The following is a 17,795-nucleotide window of genomic DNA, read 5'->3' on the forward strand; positions in this document are numbered from 1 at the left end:
ATGATTTGGCAATGGGGGCTAGTCTTTGTATAATTTCAAATGACATTTTATCATGGCCTGGGGCTGATGGATGACGAATCTAGACCATTGTTTAATTCTTCCATATTAAATGCATAATTATATTCTAGATCTTCAATAGTTTCAAAATTGACTATAGTATTTTTTCCCTGCGTTCTTATATTTTGAAAATGTTCATTTAGATTGGAGTAGGCACTTACGTTTTCAGAGCGTTTCCCTATTATATTATAGGTTTCATAATTTGCCTTATTTTATGCCAAATATCTTCCATAGATGTATTTGTTGACAAGCTTGATACATAGTTTTTCCATAAAGATATTTTCTCGGATATTACTAGTTTTCGGAATATGGCATTATATTTATTATATGATGGTTTAATACAATTGATTGTTTTGTTGATTACTACCATCTTGTTTAGAATGTTTGTATGGTTGGGCAATTTGCTACTGCGTGCATTACCTCGCTCGGAAGCTCAGGAAATAAGTTTTACATTGTTTCCAGTCTTTCTTCTTCTTCTTCTTCTCCGTCACCAACCCGTTCTTCATGTTTTTCTCTCTCTTTTTTTTTTATGTAGTTGTCCACCTTCTTCAGCTTTGCATTTGTTAAGCTATAGAGGAAACCACAAGTACTCATCTGTCTAAGTTATTTCATCATACCTATGATGATGATGAATTCGACGCCTATTAAGATTGTTTCAATTCTTTTTCTTTGTTTTGTGCTGTTAAGTTTGCTCAATGCCATAAATTGTTGCTCCCAATTTTCTTGGATTTCTTTAACTGAGTATAAAGCAACATTCTTAAGCATAGAAGAAAAGTCATTATGAAATTTAAAGAAGCCAAAAACAATTATGAAACCATAAAATACTATAAAAACTGAAACGGTCTTAAATTGGCACAAACTTTGTCATCATAAGTATGCTGAAGCAATTCAATTAGACCATTAAGTTATTTTTGTGGATTTATACAGCTTAAAGGCGAAGAGGACATGATGGTAAAGGGATAAAATGAAAGGAGAGGAGATAGTGGAACAGGCCCATTTGCTATTTCCGTGTTTTAGTAAGACCTTTGTTTTCGTTTAGCAGTAATAGAAACTACAGAAAAGCATTTCTAAACCTATCAATATTGATTTTCAAAAACAATCATCTATTCCTTTATAGTTTTGTTGATCCTGAAACTGTCAATATTAACACAAAACTTGACAATGAAAGTTGTATTTCTTGGGCAATTTTGATACCGAAGCTAACTTCCATCAAGTATTAAGCTTCTGCATGACAGTTGAAGGTATACTTTCAACTAACAAAAAACCATCATATACGAACTTGCTTCGCACCATCTCATTAGGAACCGGCTTTGTACCAACTCACTAGACTCAATAGCCTTATACTGTTTTGTATAATTAGCCAAACCCACTTTTTGCCGCTAATCAGAGGTAGAAATGGATTGTATTCAACCAGGTTCTGTATGTAACCACCACTTTGCTTCGGAGAATTCGTAATCAAGGAAACAACAAAAGTAAAAAAAAATCGTAGATCCAAAATCAGTTTGGATTGAATCAGCCGGCCAAAAAAGTGTGGATGATCAAGCTGTGGTGTTATCCACCCACTGAAAAAAAAAAAAGTGTAGGCCACTTTCTCCTGCACTTACTTAGCCCTTGTATTTCCTAAACTTAGGGCTTTGAGCCGTGTCTTGAGTCTGCTAAGATTTCGACTTAACAAGTTTTTGGTTTTAAAGTTGATAAGGTTGAAGTCCACCATGGGACAGGGGATTTATTTGGGTGTGGCCTTGTTTTAGGTATGCTTTTATCAGCAGCATTGATTATGAAATCCGTGGAGAATTCACATGTTGTATTGTGGTTTTGGTTATGCGGAAATGGTGGTATATTTCTGGTATGTAGATTGTAAATGTCTCAATCTGCTTTTTATATATTATATTCTACAGGTGGCAGTATCAAATTACTATTTAAATAATTAAGGACTATGGGGAAGTGGTCACTGTGAGAGTCATCCAGGACATTCCACTCAAGTCTTTCAGGTAAGTCGACTGAACACAGCGAGACATCTACTGAAGCAAAGGTTAAGTGGGTATTGGAGAAGTAAGTAGGAACATCACTTTCATTTAGGCAGTATAGGGCATGCTCCACTACGTAAGTAGGGGTTCATGTAGATTATTAATTAATGTTGGTAGATCACTGAGATTCGATCTAAAATTTGGTTGGTTGTATAGGTTACAAATTGTGATTATTTTTATCTGGCATATATAATTTGATAGCTGTTATCTGTTATGATTGTGATGATATGTTTAAGAGTTCATAGGTGGTACTATTATGAACATATATTGCTGTGCCTAGTTTTCCACCATCAGTTGGTGAATAGCAAGAATTTTGTACTGTCGAATGTTTCTGGGTTTAGATCTTATGAGTTGTAGGCATATACATATTGGGTTGTGGTCTCGTAGGATTCTTTGTAATTCACCCAGACGTAGTAGGGTTAACATATGTTCCATTGAATAATTTTATATTCCATTATTTGGAGGAATTGGTGTTAAATTCTGTAGATTGATTGCCGATTTTACTTTGCTTCGAAGTTTATAAGCGTTTGAGTTTATCTGTTTTAATTGTTGTATTTGTATGTTGCTGTTAGATAAGAATGAATTATGTTTTTCATAAGAATGAATTATGTTTTTCATAATTAAATATTAATAAGTATTTTTCTTATTTTATAATTTCCTTTTTGTATTTTAAGGATTCAGAACATAATTCATTCTTATGTTGGTGTGTTAAAGAGCATTTGTGTTGAGGTTAATACGATGTCTTTTTTTAGAATGTTCTGCTGTAGTTGGTGTTTCTTCAAATTGATTGTGTTTATCAATATTCGATTTTTCCCCTTAGATGGGGTTCGTTCCAGTATTCTTTTCTTGTCAGTTCGGTTATTACTGTTAGTATTGTTTGATTCCTCTTCCATTGGCAATTCTTTTTCATGGATATCTGCATCTGTAGTGTTAGTAGTGGTATTCGTGGGTATAATATCACTCTTATTTTGGGTTTTATTATTATGTAGTATTGGCATGAGAATTAGTTTCTATGTTTATATTATCTTGTTTGTTATTGTGCTGAATGATGTCTTGATTTTTAATTATATTTGAAAAGGTGGAGCTTTTGGATAGATTCTTAACTCTTCTTACTTTTAGCTCAAGTTTGGCTTCCGTGACTGACATTCGTGTCCTATTTATCAACAACTGTATTGGTATTGGTAAAATGAGCATTCTTTAGATTTCGCGTGATGGGCTAGCCCACAATTAATACATTTTAGGTAGTTACAGTTCCAATTAGTGGTATGGTTATTTGATGCGCAGATTGCACATATTGCCTTATTACGGCGTTTTTTGTATGTTGCATACCTTGAGCACTGTGTACATTGTAGTGGTTTTGGAGTGAAAGGACGAACTTCTATATTTTGCCCGTGAATTTTTATTTTAAATGGGAGGTCTTGGCCTGTAAATTTTATTTTGGCAATGTTATCTTTATTCATGTCTTTCCTACTTGAAACTTAGTATACTTCTAGATCGTGAATATTGTTATATCTCAATTTTAAGGAGTCTAGTAGTAGTTGTTTTGAAGGAAGTTCTTGTTCGTTGTTGGGTAGGATGACTGTACCCTGTACAAAATTAATTGTTTCGTGGCTTGTAATTGTTACTTTTATATTATTTATTTCCGCTACACTTAAAAAGGCAGTGGACTGCTTTTTATTGGTTACTTGGATTAGCCATTCATTGTCTTTGATGTGTCTACATTCCATGTCTTGTGTTAGATATATGTAAAGTAATTTGTTTTCTAGTATCGTTGCTGAGATTTTGTCGTCAGCTTGGAGGACTAGAAAACTTGACCAGTTATCTGGTCGAAAGAGGTCATCAAAATCTACCAATGTGGGATTAAGTCGCTAATTTTTGTTTCTTTTTGGTCCTTGTTTTACGTACGTTGCTTGTCTTTTAGGATTGGTATATTTTTCTGTATTGTTAGGAGGATTACTTGTCTCTGATTCAGAATTATTGTTCATCATGTATGGTTCCATTGTTACGATATTGGAGTTTACCAATTTATTTTTGTTTCTTTTTTATTTATGCACCCTATTTAGTTTTCTGGCTCTGCTGTTTTACTTGGAACAGGGTGTTCCTTTGTACCATTTATAGTACTTTCACTACTTGAGGCAGTACCAAGGAAATTCGGGTGACGTGCCAATAGTCATCAACTGTGCCGGAGTTTTTTCATCATGGGGCCCAGGGGTACTACTCAATTCATTTATTTCAGTATTCATAAATTTGAGAAGAGATTTAAAAAAAAAATCTTGAAAAGGTATCATTGGCCCTTCGCGAAGTTAAATCTTCCGCCAATGGTGCAAGTGAGAAAGGACTCCCAAACGTCCGCATCCCCACCCTACCCCAAAAGGGGATGGCACAGCATGATTAGTATGGCCCAAGTGCAAGCAGTACCCGCTTGCTAGGACTAAGAGCATTACGATAATACAATTATCCCCATCCTTATCACATTATGGGCAAACTGGATAGAATGCCAAGAGTTCTATTCCTAGAACCAGGCGGCCCCCTGGAATCCGTGGTCCAGCTCCACAGAATAGTTCCGCCTGAAAAACAGGTCCGAACATTGTCGGGTAGATGATGAATCTACCACAGTTCTCACTATTTAGCTTCAGATTTAACTCCACGTTAAGCCATATGTTTTCTCATTTATTTGCTTTCAAAAAGTCCCCAGAAGTTAACTCGAAAATATATAATGTCATATGGGACTCTTGGTTTATTTGTATGGTGCTTTTACATTGCATGGAACCAGTTATTCCGCAATGGGACCAACGGCTTTATGTGACTTCCAAACCACGTCGAGAGTGAACTTCTATCACCAGAAATATACATCTCTTACTCCTCAATGGAATGGCCGAGAATCGAACCCGCGACCACCGAGGTGGGACGCTAATACCATACCAACCACGCCGCTGAGGCGGTTGGGTTCGAAGCTGTGAAGAGATTCCTGAGGTTCGAGAGTCCCCACATCAAGGTGGTCCCATAATGAGGGGGTGAGGATTGAAAATTTTTAAAATTTTAGTTCATTTAGTTGTGGAGTAACCATACCCTGGTTTATAATTGGGGTCGTCTTGCTTATCAATAACTCTAATATGGATTTAAGGAATTTAGGCTAAAAAGCCGAACACTGGGGCAACTTCAGCCATTCAGCACAAAACAAAGCCAAAGGAAGGAATTGGAATGGTTGGACAAGAGGAGAGAGAGACATACCCATAAAATAAATGAGATGAACTAAAAGGATCTAAAGGTGAAACTGGCAGAAAAACCCACACAGTTGCACCAGGAAGTAATAGTCTGAGGAAAGTTGGACAGCAAGACTGAAGAAAGGAAATGGGCATAGTGGTAAAGTAAAAATGAAAAACTTTTAATTTGTATTTTTCATAGCTTACAAGACTAAAGTCTTAACATTAGGATAAATCTTCTGGCACCAGCTGGAAACCAGTTAAAAACAATAACAAAACTGTATATGCAAGGATCTGTGGCATCTGGCATCTAAAGTGTAGATGAGATGGAAGCTGGTAAGCAACCATGTTTGTTAGCCATGAAAAATAAAATTTAATACAAAATTTGTTCATATGCAGGAAAAACCTTCTGTCTCAACACACTTGGAGGGAGGTATGAGAATCCTGAACCGACTGGAGAATTCTAAAGAGTAGCTAAGCCTCTGAGATTTTCGATATTCGCACAATGAAACCCCATATTCGCACACTCTGGAGTTGCGGAGTTCTCTCTGGAACATATGCCGCCATTAATTGCGGTATTTTTCAATGAGAAATATCACAAATTCGTTTTTTATTAATTTCATCATAAAATGAACTTTGTGATAAAACTATTAAAAAAGCCAAGTATAAAATTTTTGGGGTTTTTTTTCTACAGTTATAACTAACAAAACAGGCAGAATTTGTAAGGGGGTTTCAACTATATGGGGGGGGGGGCTTGTTCTGGTACGCATCCTCCGCAAATACGAGGGAACACTGTATGGGTATCTAAAACTCAAGGGGGGGGGGGGGGGGGGGATGTAGTATTGCGTCCCTCTTCAACATTTTCCTCTTTTTTATGCATAGTCAAGCAAGAACCCTGAACTTTAGATTTTTACACCATCCTCTTTAACTTAGAGAATGAATATAAATTTCTAGAGTAAAATTTATTGTTTGGATACTTACCTATACTTTGACTACGAAAGGTTGAGACTCGAGGGTGATTAGCACTGCTGTCATATTTTCTTAAACTTGTTCAAACTTTTCATGAAAAAGGGTACGGGTTGGCAGATTTTTTGAGCGGCGCTGCCATTTCTTCGTGTATGGATGATTAAGGGAAGTGACTGCCAAGGGTCACAGTAATAAGAGGATTATCTGTCACACCCCTCCATTCGTCGGTACAAAAGCAAAACACGGAGATCAAAACATTATACTACTAAGACCTTGCTGTACATTGTTCAAATTGCTCAATGCAGAAGTTAATTAGGTAGGTAGGTAGGTAGGTAGTGTGTGTGTGTGTGTAAACCTGCTAAAGAAGTAGGTACGTACGTTAACATAAGCATGTATATACGGTACATGGTATATATTACTTTAAAACGAAGCCACTTGTGAATAAAAGCAAATAGCTGGACAGTACACTCAAATATGTCCACTTTCAGGATTAACCTTACCCTCGAGGTTAATCCTGAAAATGTACCTTTTTAGATTAGGATGATACACCTCCTTTGACAAGATGGGAAACGTGTCAACGCTGCTAACTGTAGGAAAGTCTCAACCTTTTGTAGCCAGAGTATAGTACTATTAAAGATAACTTATAGTATCACCTCACCTAGTTGTGTGGAGATATAAGCTATCTTTAACAGTAGGCAAGATTCCACCCAATACAAAAATTTGGTATATCCTATGATTGTTCAACTTTGTTAAACCATAACATCAAGGTTTGTATTACAGTGTGAACACACAGGAAAGAACAAGTTCTTAAATGATTTCTGAATTAATGAAACTGCCAGGAATATGCCAAACTATCCTCTCACAACCATAACCAGGTTCTACCGCTGGGGATTCTAGAGGTCAACCACTACACCCTTAAATTTCACCATGCAAAAGATCACACAGTAGGGCACAAACTAAAAAGATGAAGTTTTGGCAGATCTAGTACACTTCGTACTAAATTTTATTTCAGACTTCTATAGAATGGCCAATCCATAATATTTGAACAGCTTAGATGTCAATCATTTGGAGAAATAAAAAAAACTAAAGTTCCACAAATTCAATTTCAGTAATAGCAAAGAGTTACTTATTAAATCTTGTACAAAAAACATTCATATGCATAACATGTACTAAAAAAGTTTATTGGATAGCAATTGTCAGTCTATATATAAGGTATATAATATTTATGTATGAATATACACATCTATAAGTGACTACTTGTCCATAACAAAAATAGATGAATGAAATTTAATTTTAATGTTTAATCACAGATAATGATAAATTTTCATGAATTAAATCATGCGGTGCAATCATGGTCAAGTGTTATAAATATGTATGATGCATCCAGCTGCAGATACAGTTCCTATCCTTACCCCGAAAGTTCTATGAAGTAATGCCCTCAAGAAAACATTACGGAGTTGATAGATGTACAGTAACAGTACTTAAGTCTCCATACATTACTAAATAAACATTATCCATGGGTACAATTAATGTACAATCCAGTTCTATAAAATGGATTTATTCTACAGGTTGGTAACAAAATAAAGAATGTAAGAAACCTTACAAGGAAACTCAGTAGTTTTGACACAGAAAAAGAAAAGGAAAAGATAAATGAACAGCACATGCAATATTATACAGTATGTTCAACTAAGATGGAAGAATAAAATGCAAAACATTGTTATGGGAACTTACACAAGTATTCATTGGTCACACACACATGAAACTTTGAGCAATAGTCCTAGATATTATGCTGAGGTACACTAGCATTTTATATATACATAATATAGTGTAACTGTTACAAGAGCTGAAGAAACATAGAACTGACCATGGTTAAACATCTTATTTTCTGTCAAGATGCACATCGAGAATAATTATTACAATCTAAGTTACAAAGAAAATCGAGTTATGCCACCCATAACTTGACATTCTAATCATCAACTCATTTCTCCTGAAATAACTCGTCAAATTTCACATAATATGAGACAGTTACCAACCTGCACTAGATACAGTACAATTTTTACTGACTTTTTGTTTGTCCTCTTTGTAATCATCAAAACTTGACTCGTCAACTTCACTTTTCCATGCTCCAGATTTTTCCTTTAATTTACTACGTCATCTCATTATCATTATCATAGCTTGTCTAGCAGTGGACTAGTTAAACTACCATATTTAATGGCATATTGGATACATTAGGTCTCCTTTAGATATATTACTGTAGACTATAGGCATTCTACACAGCCCAAGTCCAGATGGTATTTACCTGAATATTACTACTATTATATTATTAGCCACGCTTGGTAATGCTACATACTAACGACATTCATGCACAGTAGCATGTCAAATGCACAATTTCATACAAGCCTAGCTTATATAAAGTTATGGTTGTGCGTAATATAAAAATTCAAACATTTTCAATAAAATTAATAAAATATATGCCTAAGTACAAATAAAAAAATTTTCAACATAAAATTAATTAAATAAATGCCTTAGTACAAAAATCAACAGAGAATATAAGAACAAATTTTTTGCTGTTTTTTAAAATCAGATATTCACTCATGTTTTTTTAACATACTGCAGACTGCAAAGCATCCATTTTTCATAAAAATATTGTGTAAAGGACTCAAAACAAATTTTGTTTATTTGGTATCATAGATACCTACTAAATTTTTACCTTTTGAAATTCAGACTAGGCAGTACAAATACAGAAATAAGATACCATGTTCTCAGCATAAGATAAATAACTTATGGGTAATACCTGAATACTAATTAAACAAGGTAAGATAGTGTTCACTCATCTACTACAACAAGCGTTATGTAGCAGTAAGCCACCGCAGACAAAACCTCCATTTTAAGGCATTACCAACACAGTGCAGTCCTTAAACAACCACCAAATTTTTAATTTGTGTGTTTTGGGTGGCTTTTGACTGTTGCAATGCTCTACTTCTAGTTATCTTTTTTCTTTTAACTAAAATTGAAGAAAGTATATAAATTTGAAAGACAAATGTAGTTTATCGTTAAAAAAAATTGATGAAATGCTGTCCTTTAGGCAAAGGGTATTGTGTAAGGTAAACACGAAGGTACTAAATGATAATGATGACTTCCGCCTGAACATGCATTGTGTTCATATCTTGCGAAGGGTACTGTGTAAGGTGAACACAAAGGTACTAAATGATAATGATGACTTCCGCCTGAACATGCATTGTGCTCATATCTAGCAAAGGGTACTGTGTAAGGTAAACATGAAGGTACTAAATGATAATGATGACTTTCGCCTGAACATGCATTGCACTCATATCTAAAGTTCAAAATATTGTTGTTAGTTATGTATTGTAATATTTACTATACAAAGAACAAGTGTTTGGATTCAAACCTCACTTTACAACTTCACAAAGGCCGATAAGGTCCGGGACACAGCATTTAATTTCATATACTGTAACATCATTCACGGCCATGTTCTACCTAATGCTAACAAAGATGACAATAAAGACCTTCCATCTCTCATAATACTTCTCCCCATTCTTGCTTATAAGTAACTTCATATCTCACTACTACTTGGTTAAGCATATGTAATTAAATTAAGAAACTTGAAAAATGAAGGCCGTTTTTTTTAGTATCCTATATATCAGCTCTTCTACATACTTCAAAATATTCATGTTTGAACACAAATGTTTCCTTCTGAACATACAAATTTCACTGTCTTAACAATTCTGCATTCAGATTCAAGATTAGCCAACCCAAATACCTCATTTTATCTGGACCACTATTTATTCAGAAAAGTTACAAAGGGTAAATAGGCTTCTAAACACAGATTTCATACTCAAAATTACACTTGGCATTTTGCTTGATCCTCAGAAAACTAACTTTGATATCAAAATAACTGCAATAATATTTTAACGACTCACTAGCTCATATTCATATGAATTCTTACTTTAAGAAAAGAGCAACACATGAATCTTTACTTTCAGAAAAGAGAGCAACACATGAATCATTACTTTCAGAAAAGAGAGCAAGAGAGAATGCCTAAAAAGTGTAAAGAGGAGGACAACATGAAGTGGGAAAATTTGTCTCATTTCTGTACATCAAGCTAAAATTAAGACTTCTTCCTAGTATCCTTTGTTTACGGGCCTCTTGTATTGCAAAAGGTCTATAACACCCACAAACTACTTATAAACATTGCTGGAAAAATTCAACAAAATTTGTGCAGCATTTCTTCACTGCCTTGACCAAATTACATACAGATAGATTCCAAACTCAATGAATCCTACTACACGAATCAAAAGTTTCTAAAAGAAAACTCAACTACCACAAACCTCGTGAGTTTAAACACACAGCATCACAGCACAATACTTACCCATTTGCCTATGTTGCTCATTTCTTGTTATTTCAACTCTCTACAATATCCAAGGATTAAAACAAGATACGAGTTATGCTTACATTTTCTTAGTATATCAAGACACTTCGTTTATCAATCTTCCTCTGTTAATGTATCATCAGTACAGTATTATTGGCATTATAATCCTCTTCAGACCTTACAATTCCTTTTCATATTAACCAACACAATACTGACGTATGGAAGTAACAGAATACAGCGTGAAATCACACCACAGGAATACTTTTTTAGTATATGGGCTATTCATGAGCTTCTAATTTTCCTTTCCTTGTACATTCCATGGTCCCAAAGGCTTGGCACAAACATACTAATACTTTTCCCAACCTCTCTATTGCCAAAACTTTATACGTCCAGTTTCTTTCCTCTTTACTGTTCATCATAGCCTATACAAAAAATACCATTAACTGACTGCCATACTAGAGAACAATTATGTTTCTTCTTAAAAGACAATACAATAAATAATGCTAAGTCTCAACTTCTCACAAAGCCACCGAGATATAGTAGCTGGAAAGGAAATTGAGAGTAGGTAGGTTTGAAAGGTATTCAAATTAATCCACAACCAAACTCAGTTCATGAACAGCCATCTTTCAGACCATGGATCTTTAGAGTCTAACTAATAGTTCCATGGCTTCAATTATTTTCTCAGCAACTGAGAACTTATTCGTGAAGTGGTTCTCCAATCTCCTGTTAAAAGTTTTTTGTAAGTTTCACTTTTTATGCTCACTTCTTAAAAAGAATCTTCAACCTTAGTTCTCTTAATAAAAAAATCCATAAGCAGAAAATTTTCCTTTCTGTTCATATGTGCTTGTATGATATTTGTTTGGCAATATTTCTGTTAAGTACTAATGTCTTATACTGTTCGAGAGGAGGGCTTGGTCCTGATTGTGTGCATGATTTGACATTATACAAGAATGAATCAACCTGTCTTTTGCCTCTGATGATCATTAGTAACCTTTAACCGTATGACTTACAGTAATTCCAAAAGTCTTTTAGTACCAAGATTATAGCTAGGAATGAGTTTGCAAGCTCTGGATTATTTTACAGCACATATTTTCTAAAGAAAAGTAAAAATGACCTGCCTCAGTATCTCACTAGCAACCTCAAAAATTTTTGAAATTATTGCTTTTATTGCTTTCAGTTTTATTCCTTTATATCTTCAAATAAACTTTGTCTTTTGCTTAAAATTGAGCATGTTTCTGTCTTGATCTTCTATCACTGCCTTCTTACAGGATGTTTATTTTCTTTGCTTGTTTTTTTACAAGTCTCTACAAGAGAAAACCTTTTTGGTCTTGATTCACTTATCCCCTTTTCTATTTTCACATCATTCACAATTTCAACTTAAATATGATACACTTATAGAAGGACAGTTCATTATTTCCATCAAATGCACATTCACCATCTTTATAACTAAAATATCAAAATACGGCTTACTATGAAAATGTCTACTACACTTTTATCATTGTGCCTATATACACAAGACAACTTAGGCTGCCCACATCTACAGGATGTAAGTTGTGGCATCAATTTAAGCATTTTAGATTTTGTGATAAAATGTTATCTAATAATGCCAGGATTACTCTCACAATAGATCCACACAGGTCAGTGTGTGTATGTCTGAACTGAATATACAAAGAATAACTATACTGAAAAATTAATCGCAGATCAACATTAACATGTCTCTTGATATAATTTGTCACAACTAGAAATTTGACTCCTCCGTGTTCTGAGGTAACGTAATATTTTATCTGCAATTATTGCAGATTAGCATGCCTAACAGACAGAAATAAGGCAATTGGTATTGGAGGTAAATTAAGAAAAAATTGACACATTCTTTGAGACAACACTTCACAGAACAGTAAGGAAACCAGGTTGCACACAGCAAGTTTCAGAGATCTTCCATTCATGACTGAAGCTTCTACCACAATTTAAAAAAATGACACTGGAATGCAGGCTTGTTCACAATATTCAGTTACAGTATGTAACACTCATTTAAACAATTTTTGAACTTACAATGACAAAATTTTCATCATCACTTTGTAACTATAGTGTATATTTTCCAAAATTTCCCTAATGTAAGGAAATAAAGTGAATGTAATTAGAAACTTTTTACAAACAATTCTTTTCAAGAATGATTTTCTGAAGAGTAAAAAGACCTAGTTTGTGTTAGCAGTAAGAACTATACACAGGGGAAAAAATACTAGAACTATTGAAAAAATACTGCACAGAGCTGATATTAAAGACTAATTTTCACGAGACTGTTATTTGTGAGTATAACCCGAGGACAATCTAAAAGAGGATCACAGTATGGGCAAATAGTAATGGTTTGTGGTTGCAGGATGGTAACGCTGTCATATTAAGAAAAATATCACTTCTGACTCATTAACACAGGTATTTTTTGCACTATCTAATGTACAAAACAACTGCACTGTATTTTATGGATGGCACAACATTAAAACTGCCTAAAGTGAAAGTACCTGTAGTCTAACATAACTATACAGAAGAAATATATGGCAATGCTTTATGAAATAACAATGGTAATTCTCTCTCAAGTAATATACCAACTGGACAAGGAAAAAAAGGTCTTAAAAAAATAAATAAAAAGTGACTCCGTTAACAAGATGACCAAACCTTCATCCTCAACAATGGAAAACTATTGCTTCCTGAAATGTTATCACTGTATACAATGCAAGGACAAACTATGCAAACTTATTCACTTCTGTAAATTAAAGCTGATAAAATCTGAAAAAGAAAATTAAATATATATGCGTGAAAGCCATTATACAAATTCTTTTCCATACTTAAGTTTAATATGAAAAATTATTTACACTTTAATACAAGAGGCATAACTCGAGATATGCCCCATTAGAGAGTGTTTGCACCCTCATAAAATATTTATCTACTGTATCCTGTACATAAGTACAATTTACAGAATAAAAAGGTAGCAAAATAAAAGATAAAATATTTCAACAAGAAAAAAAAAACAATAATTCCTCCTTTTGAGGGATAGCTTTTGGATATACCTAAATTTTAAAATGTGTAATGGAAAACAATGAAGGAAATGAAAATACATTAGCTATGTGGAATTGAACCCAGTTTTAACTGTAAAGTACAGTACTAATTCTCTCTTCACAAGCACCAGAACAAATATATACCATTGTAAGGAACAATGCATTAAACATAATACCCTGATAAAATTTTCTCTATATATATTATAAGAAACTCTAATCTTTAAAGCTAAAGTCCAGCTTCAATAACCAAAACTGAGGCAAAATCAAGCCTCATTTTTTCCATATTTATGTCTCAGCTAACAACATCTACTTCACGTGGGGAGGCGCTAAGGACAGGTAGATTTTCTGGGGTCTTCTGTTGCTGCTGCTGTTGCTGTTGCTGCTGCTGTGGCTGCATCTGTGGCTGTTGGTGCTGTAGCTGATGAGGTTGCTGACTTACTGGTGCTGAATGTGGCTGTATTGGAGGTGAAATTTGTTGAGGTGGATTACCTAAATACTGTTGGTTTAACTGCAAAGGTTTTAAGTACTTCTGGTTCAATACTTGAGTACTTGTTCTGAGCTGGACCTGAGACTGGTGTTGTAAAGGAAGGTGTCCCTGATGGTGGTCAATATGAAGGGACATTAAAGGATCAACTGATGTCTGTTCAGCCTCACACGTCGCCTGTTTGATAGCTTCTCGGTAAGGTCCCCGCTTTCTTTTATTATATCGAACCTGCAATATTTTATTTTACAATAACACGGAAATTTAAACATAACCAATTACAGTAAAATATACCACTCTTTCATTAGTGAAATGGATAACTATAAACATGGTAACACTGTATTTATGAAGTAAAACGGTTACTATTTATATAACGGGACAAGTCCTTTGGGGCATTTGACTTGGAATTTCAAAGGAGAAAAAAAAACAGTACATGTAGTCAGACTGACATTAATTTTCAGCATGGTAAATTTCTTCACTGGATGCCACATCCAGTAATTCCAGTCTATAACCCTCAGACATTCTGTCCATACCCAAAATAATTGCTAGGAAAACAAATTAAAAAATGATATTGTTATGATACAATAAAGTTTCATACATACTTACCTGGCAGATATATACGATTAATGGCCCACCCAGCCTCCCCGCAGGAGACAGGTGGAAGAGAGAAAATATGATAGAAAACAGGAATGGTTCCTAGTCCTGGGTGGCAGGCCGGCAGATCACCTGACCTACCTGTAGCGAGTGGCGCGAAATTTGAATTTCTGTCGGGGACGACGGAGTCTTAGCTAAGTATATATCTGCCAGGTAAGTATGTATGAAACTTTATTGTATCATAACAATATCATTTTCATACAATCAACTTACCTGTCAGATATATACTTAGCTGATTGGCACCCTTTGGTGGAGGGTAAGAGACAGCTAATATGGAATAGACAGGTAAACAACATATGTTGTAGGTATAAAAGAAAAACCTTGGTTCCTACCTGATAGGTGGTAGACTTCGTGGCTGTTGCCCGGTAGTCTGCATCACCTCAAGACTTTAGGGAGATATGTGATCTATGGCTAAGAGTTCTTGTGGGTCTGCCGATGGGGTATGAACCGCTTACTCGGCAGAGCCTGAAAGGACTTTGTCAATGGGTACTGGACCACTTCTATGACAATACACCTTATGAAGGAGCACACAACCAATCCCGACCACCTGATCCTAACCACCATGTCAGTAGAAAGCATTGTTCTGAGTTATCCCCAAACTCATTACAACAACCATAACTCGAAAACACAATACGCATACATACATAAAATTCCAAAAAATTTTTTTTTACCATACTCCTCCAAAAAGATATCACAAGAGTTCCTTACTGAACAACAGTGACTGGCCGCCTGTGCAGCATCGAGCCCTCTTTGTCAGCAGAAATCAAGAACATATCTAGTAGAAGGTATGTACAAAGTTAAGGATTGGTGTTGGCTCCCGTACCCAGTATCATATCCGCCGATACGAATGGACCCAGAGAAAAACATTTCTCGTAGGTCACGCGAACGTCTTTCAGATAGTGAGATGCAAATACCGAGTTGCACCTCCAATATGTCGTATCAAGGATTTTCTTTAGCGACATATTCTTCTGAAAAGCGAGAGACGTCGCCACTGCTCTTACCTCATGAGCCTTCACTCTAAGAGTGGAAAAGAGTCGTCAGGACAGAACTTGTGAGCATCTGTAATGACGCTCCTTACAAAGAAAGCTAACGCATTCTTTGACATGATTCTTGTGGGGTCTTTAATCGAACACCAAAGACCTTGTCTAGAGCCTCCCATTTGTTTCTTCCTGTGCAAGTAGAACTTAAGGGCTCTTACAGGGCAAAGAGACCTTTCTGCTTTCCAACAAGACTCGATAAGCCTTTAATCTCGAATCTCTTGGGCTAGGGATTCGAGGGGTTTTCGTTTTTAGCTAGAAAAAGTGTTCTAAATGAGCAGAAGGCCGAATCTCTGTTGAATCCGATTTCATCTTCTAGGGCATGAAGTTCACAAATTCTTTTGGCTGTAGCCAGAGATAAGAGAAACAAGCATTTCCTTGTTAAATCCCTAAACAAAGCTAAATGAGGAGGCTCGAATCTTTCAGACGAAAGGAACTTGAGAACCACATCAAGGTTCCAGCTGGGAGGAGCTGGTTCTCTAGACTTTGTAGTCTCAAACGATCTAATAAGATCGTGTAGATCTTTATTATCAGCAAGCTCTAGGCCTCTATTTCTGAAGACTGCCGAAAGCATGCTTCTGTATCCTTTTATAGTAGATACAGACAAGTGAGAGTCCTCTCTCAGGAACAAAAGGAAATCAGCGATTTCGGTTACAGAGGTACTGGAGGAGGACAACTTCTTAGACTTACACCACCTTCTAAAAACCTCCCACTTAGACTGATAGACTCATCTAGTGGAAGCTCTGCGGGCTCTAGCGATAGCGCTTGCAGCCTTGTGAGAAAACCCTCTCGCTCTGACAAGTCTTTCGATAGTCGAAAGGCAGTCAGAGCGAGAGTGGGGAGGTTTTGATGATACCTCTCGAAGTGTGGCTGTCTGAGAAGATCCATCCTTCTTGGAAGGAATCTGGGGAAGTCTACTGTCCACTCCAGCACCTCTGCGAACCAATCCTGTGCTGGCCAAAAGGGGGCTATCAGGGTCATTCTTGTTCCGTTGGACGCTACGAACTTTTCCAATACTTGTCCCAGGATTTTGAAAGGGGGAAAAGCGTACACGTCTACATGAGACCAATCTAGCAGGAAGGCGTCGACAACGAGAGCTCTTGGGTCTTCCACCACTGAGCAAAAGACTTCCAGCCTTTTGGAAAGGAATGTGGCGAACAGGTCTACATGAGGAGTGCCCCAAAGAGACCAAAGACTCTGACACACTTCTGAGTGAAGGGTCCACTCCGTGTGAAGGACCTGGCTTCTCCTGCTCAGCCTGTCTGCCCTGACGTTCCTTGTTCCCTGATCAAATCTCGTTAGGAGGGAGATGTTCCTCTGGGAGGTCCAAAGTAGCAGATCTCTTGCTATTTCGTATAGGAAAAAGGAGTGTGTTCCTCCTTGTTTCCGAATGTAGGAAAGAGCGGTAGTGTTGTCCACGTTCACTTGGACCACACTGTTTGTCACAAATGGTTCGAAGAACTTTCAAGCCAAGTGTACTGCTAGAAGTTCTTTGCAATTTATGTGCCAGGACACCTGTGCTGCCTTCCAGGTGCCTGACACTTCTCTCGGTCCTAGCGTTGCTCCCCAACCCTTCTCCGATGCGTCGGAATATAACACTCGGCTTGGGTTCGGAACTTCCAGAGAGATTCCCTTGTTCTCTTTTAGAGGGGACAACCACCATTCCAGGTGTGGTTTCATTTCCATTGGAAGGAGAAAACTGTCGGAGAGAAGTCCCATCTTCCAATTCCATGATCTCCTTAGGAAGAACTGAAGAGGACGAAGATGAAGTCTTCCTAGAGGAAAGAACTGTTCGAGCGAGGAAAGGGTCCTTAGAAGGCTTAACCATTCCCTCGCCGAAGTACGTTCCTTCCCTAAGAAGAGAGAGACTTTCTCCAAGCCTCTCACGATTCTCTCTTGCGAAGGAAATACTCGAAAACCCCAAGAATCCATC

The 17,795-nt window shown here is 36.3% G+C and overlaps 1 protein-coding gene across 1 annotated transcript in view; it reads right to left on the bottom strand.

Moving 5' to 3' along the window:
- Positions 1–7,223: 7,223 nt before the first annotated feature.
- LOC135219291 (uncharacterized) overlaps positions 7,224–17,795 on the bottom strand; it is a 71,505-nt gene continuing 60,933 nt past the window's right edge. The window contains exon 4 of the mRNA XM_064255940.1: positions 7,224–14,402. Coding sequence (XP_064112010.1) covers positions 13,983–14,402 — 420 coding nt within the window. The 3' untranslated portion in view covers positions 7,224–13,982. The remainder of the gene's footprint in view (positions 14,403–17,795) is intronic.

The sequence above is a fragment of the Macrobrachium nipponense genome, chromosome 1, assembly GCF_015104395.2.
Source record: "Macrobrachium nipponense isolate FS-2020 chromosome 1, ASM1510439v2, whole genome shotgun sequence".
Lineage (NCBI taxonomy): Eukaryota > Metazoa > Arthropoda > Malacostraca > Decapoda > Palaemonidae > Macrobrachium > Macrobrachium nipponense.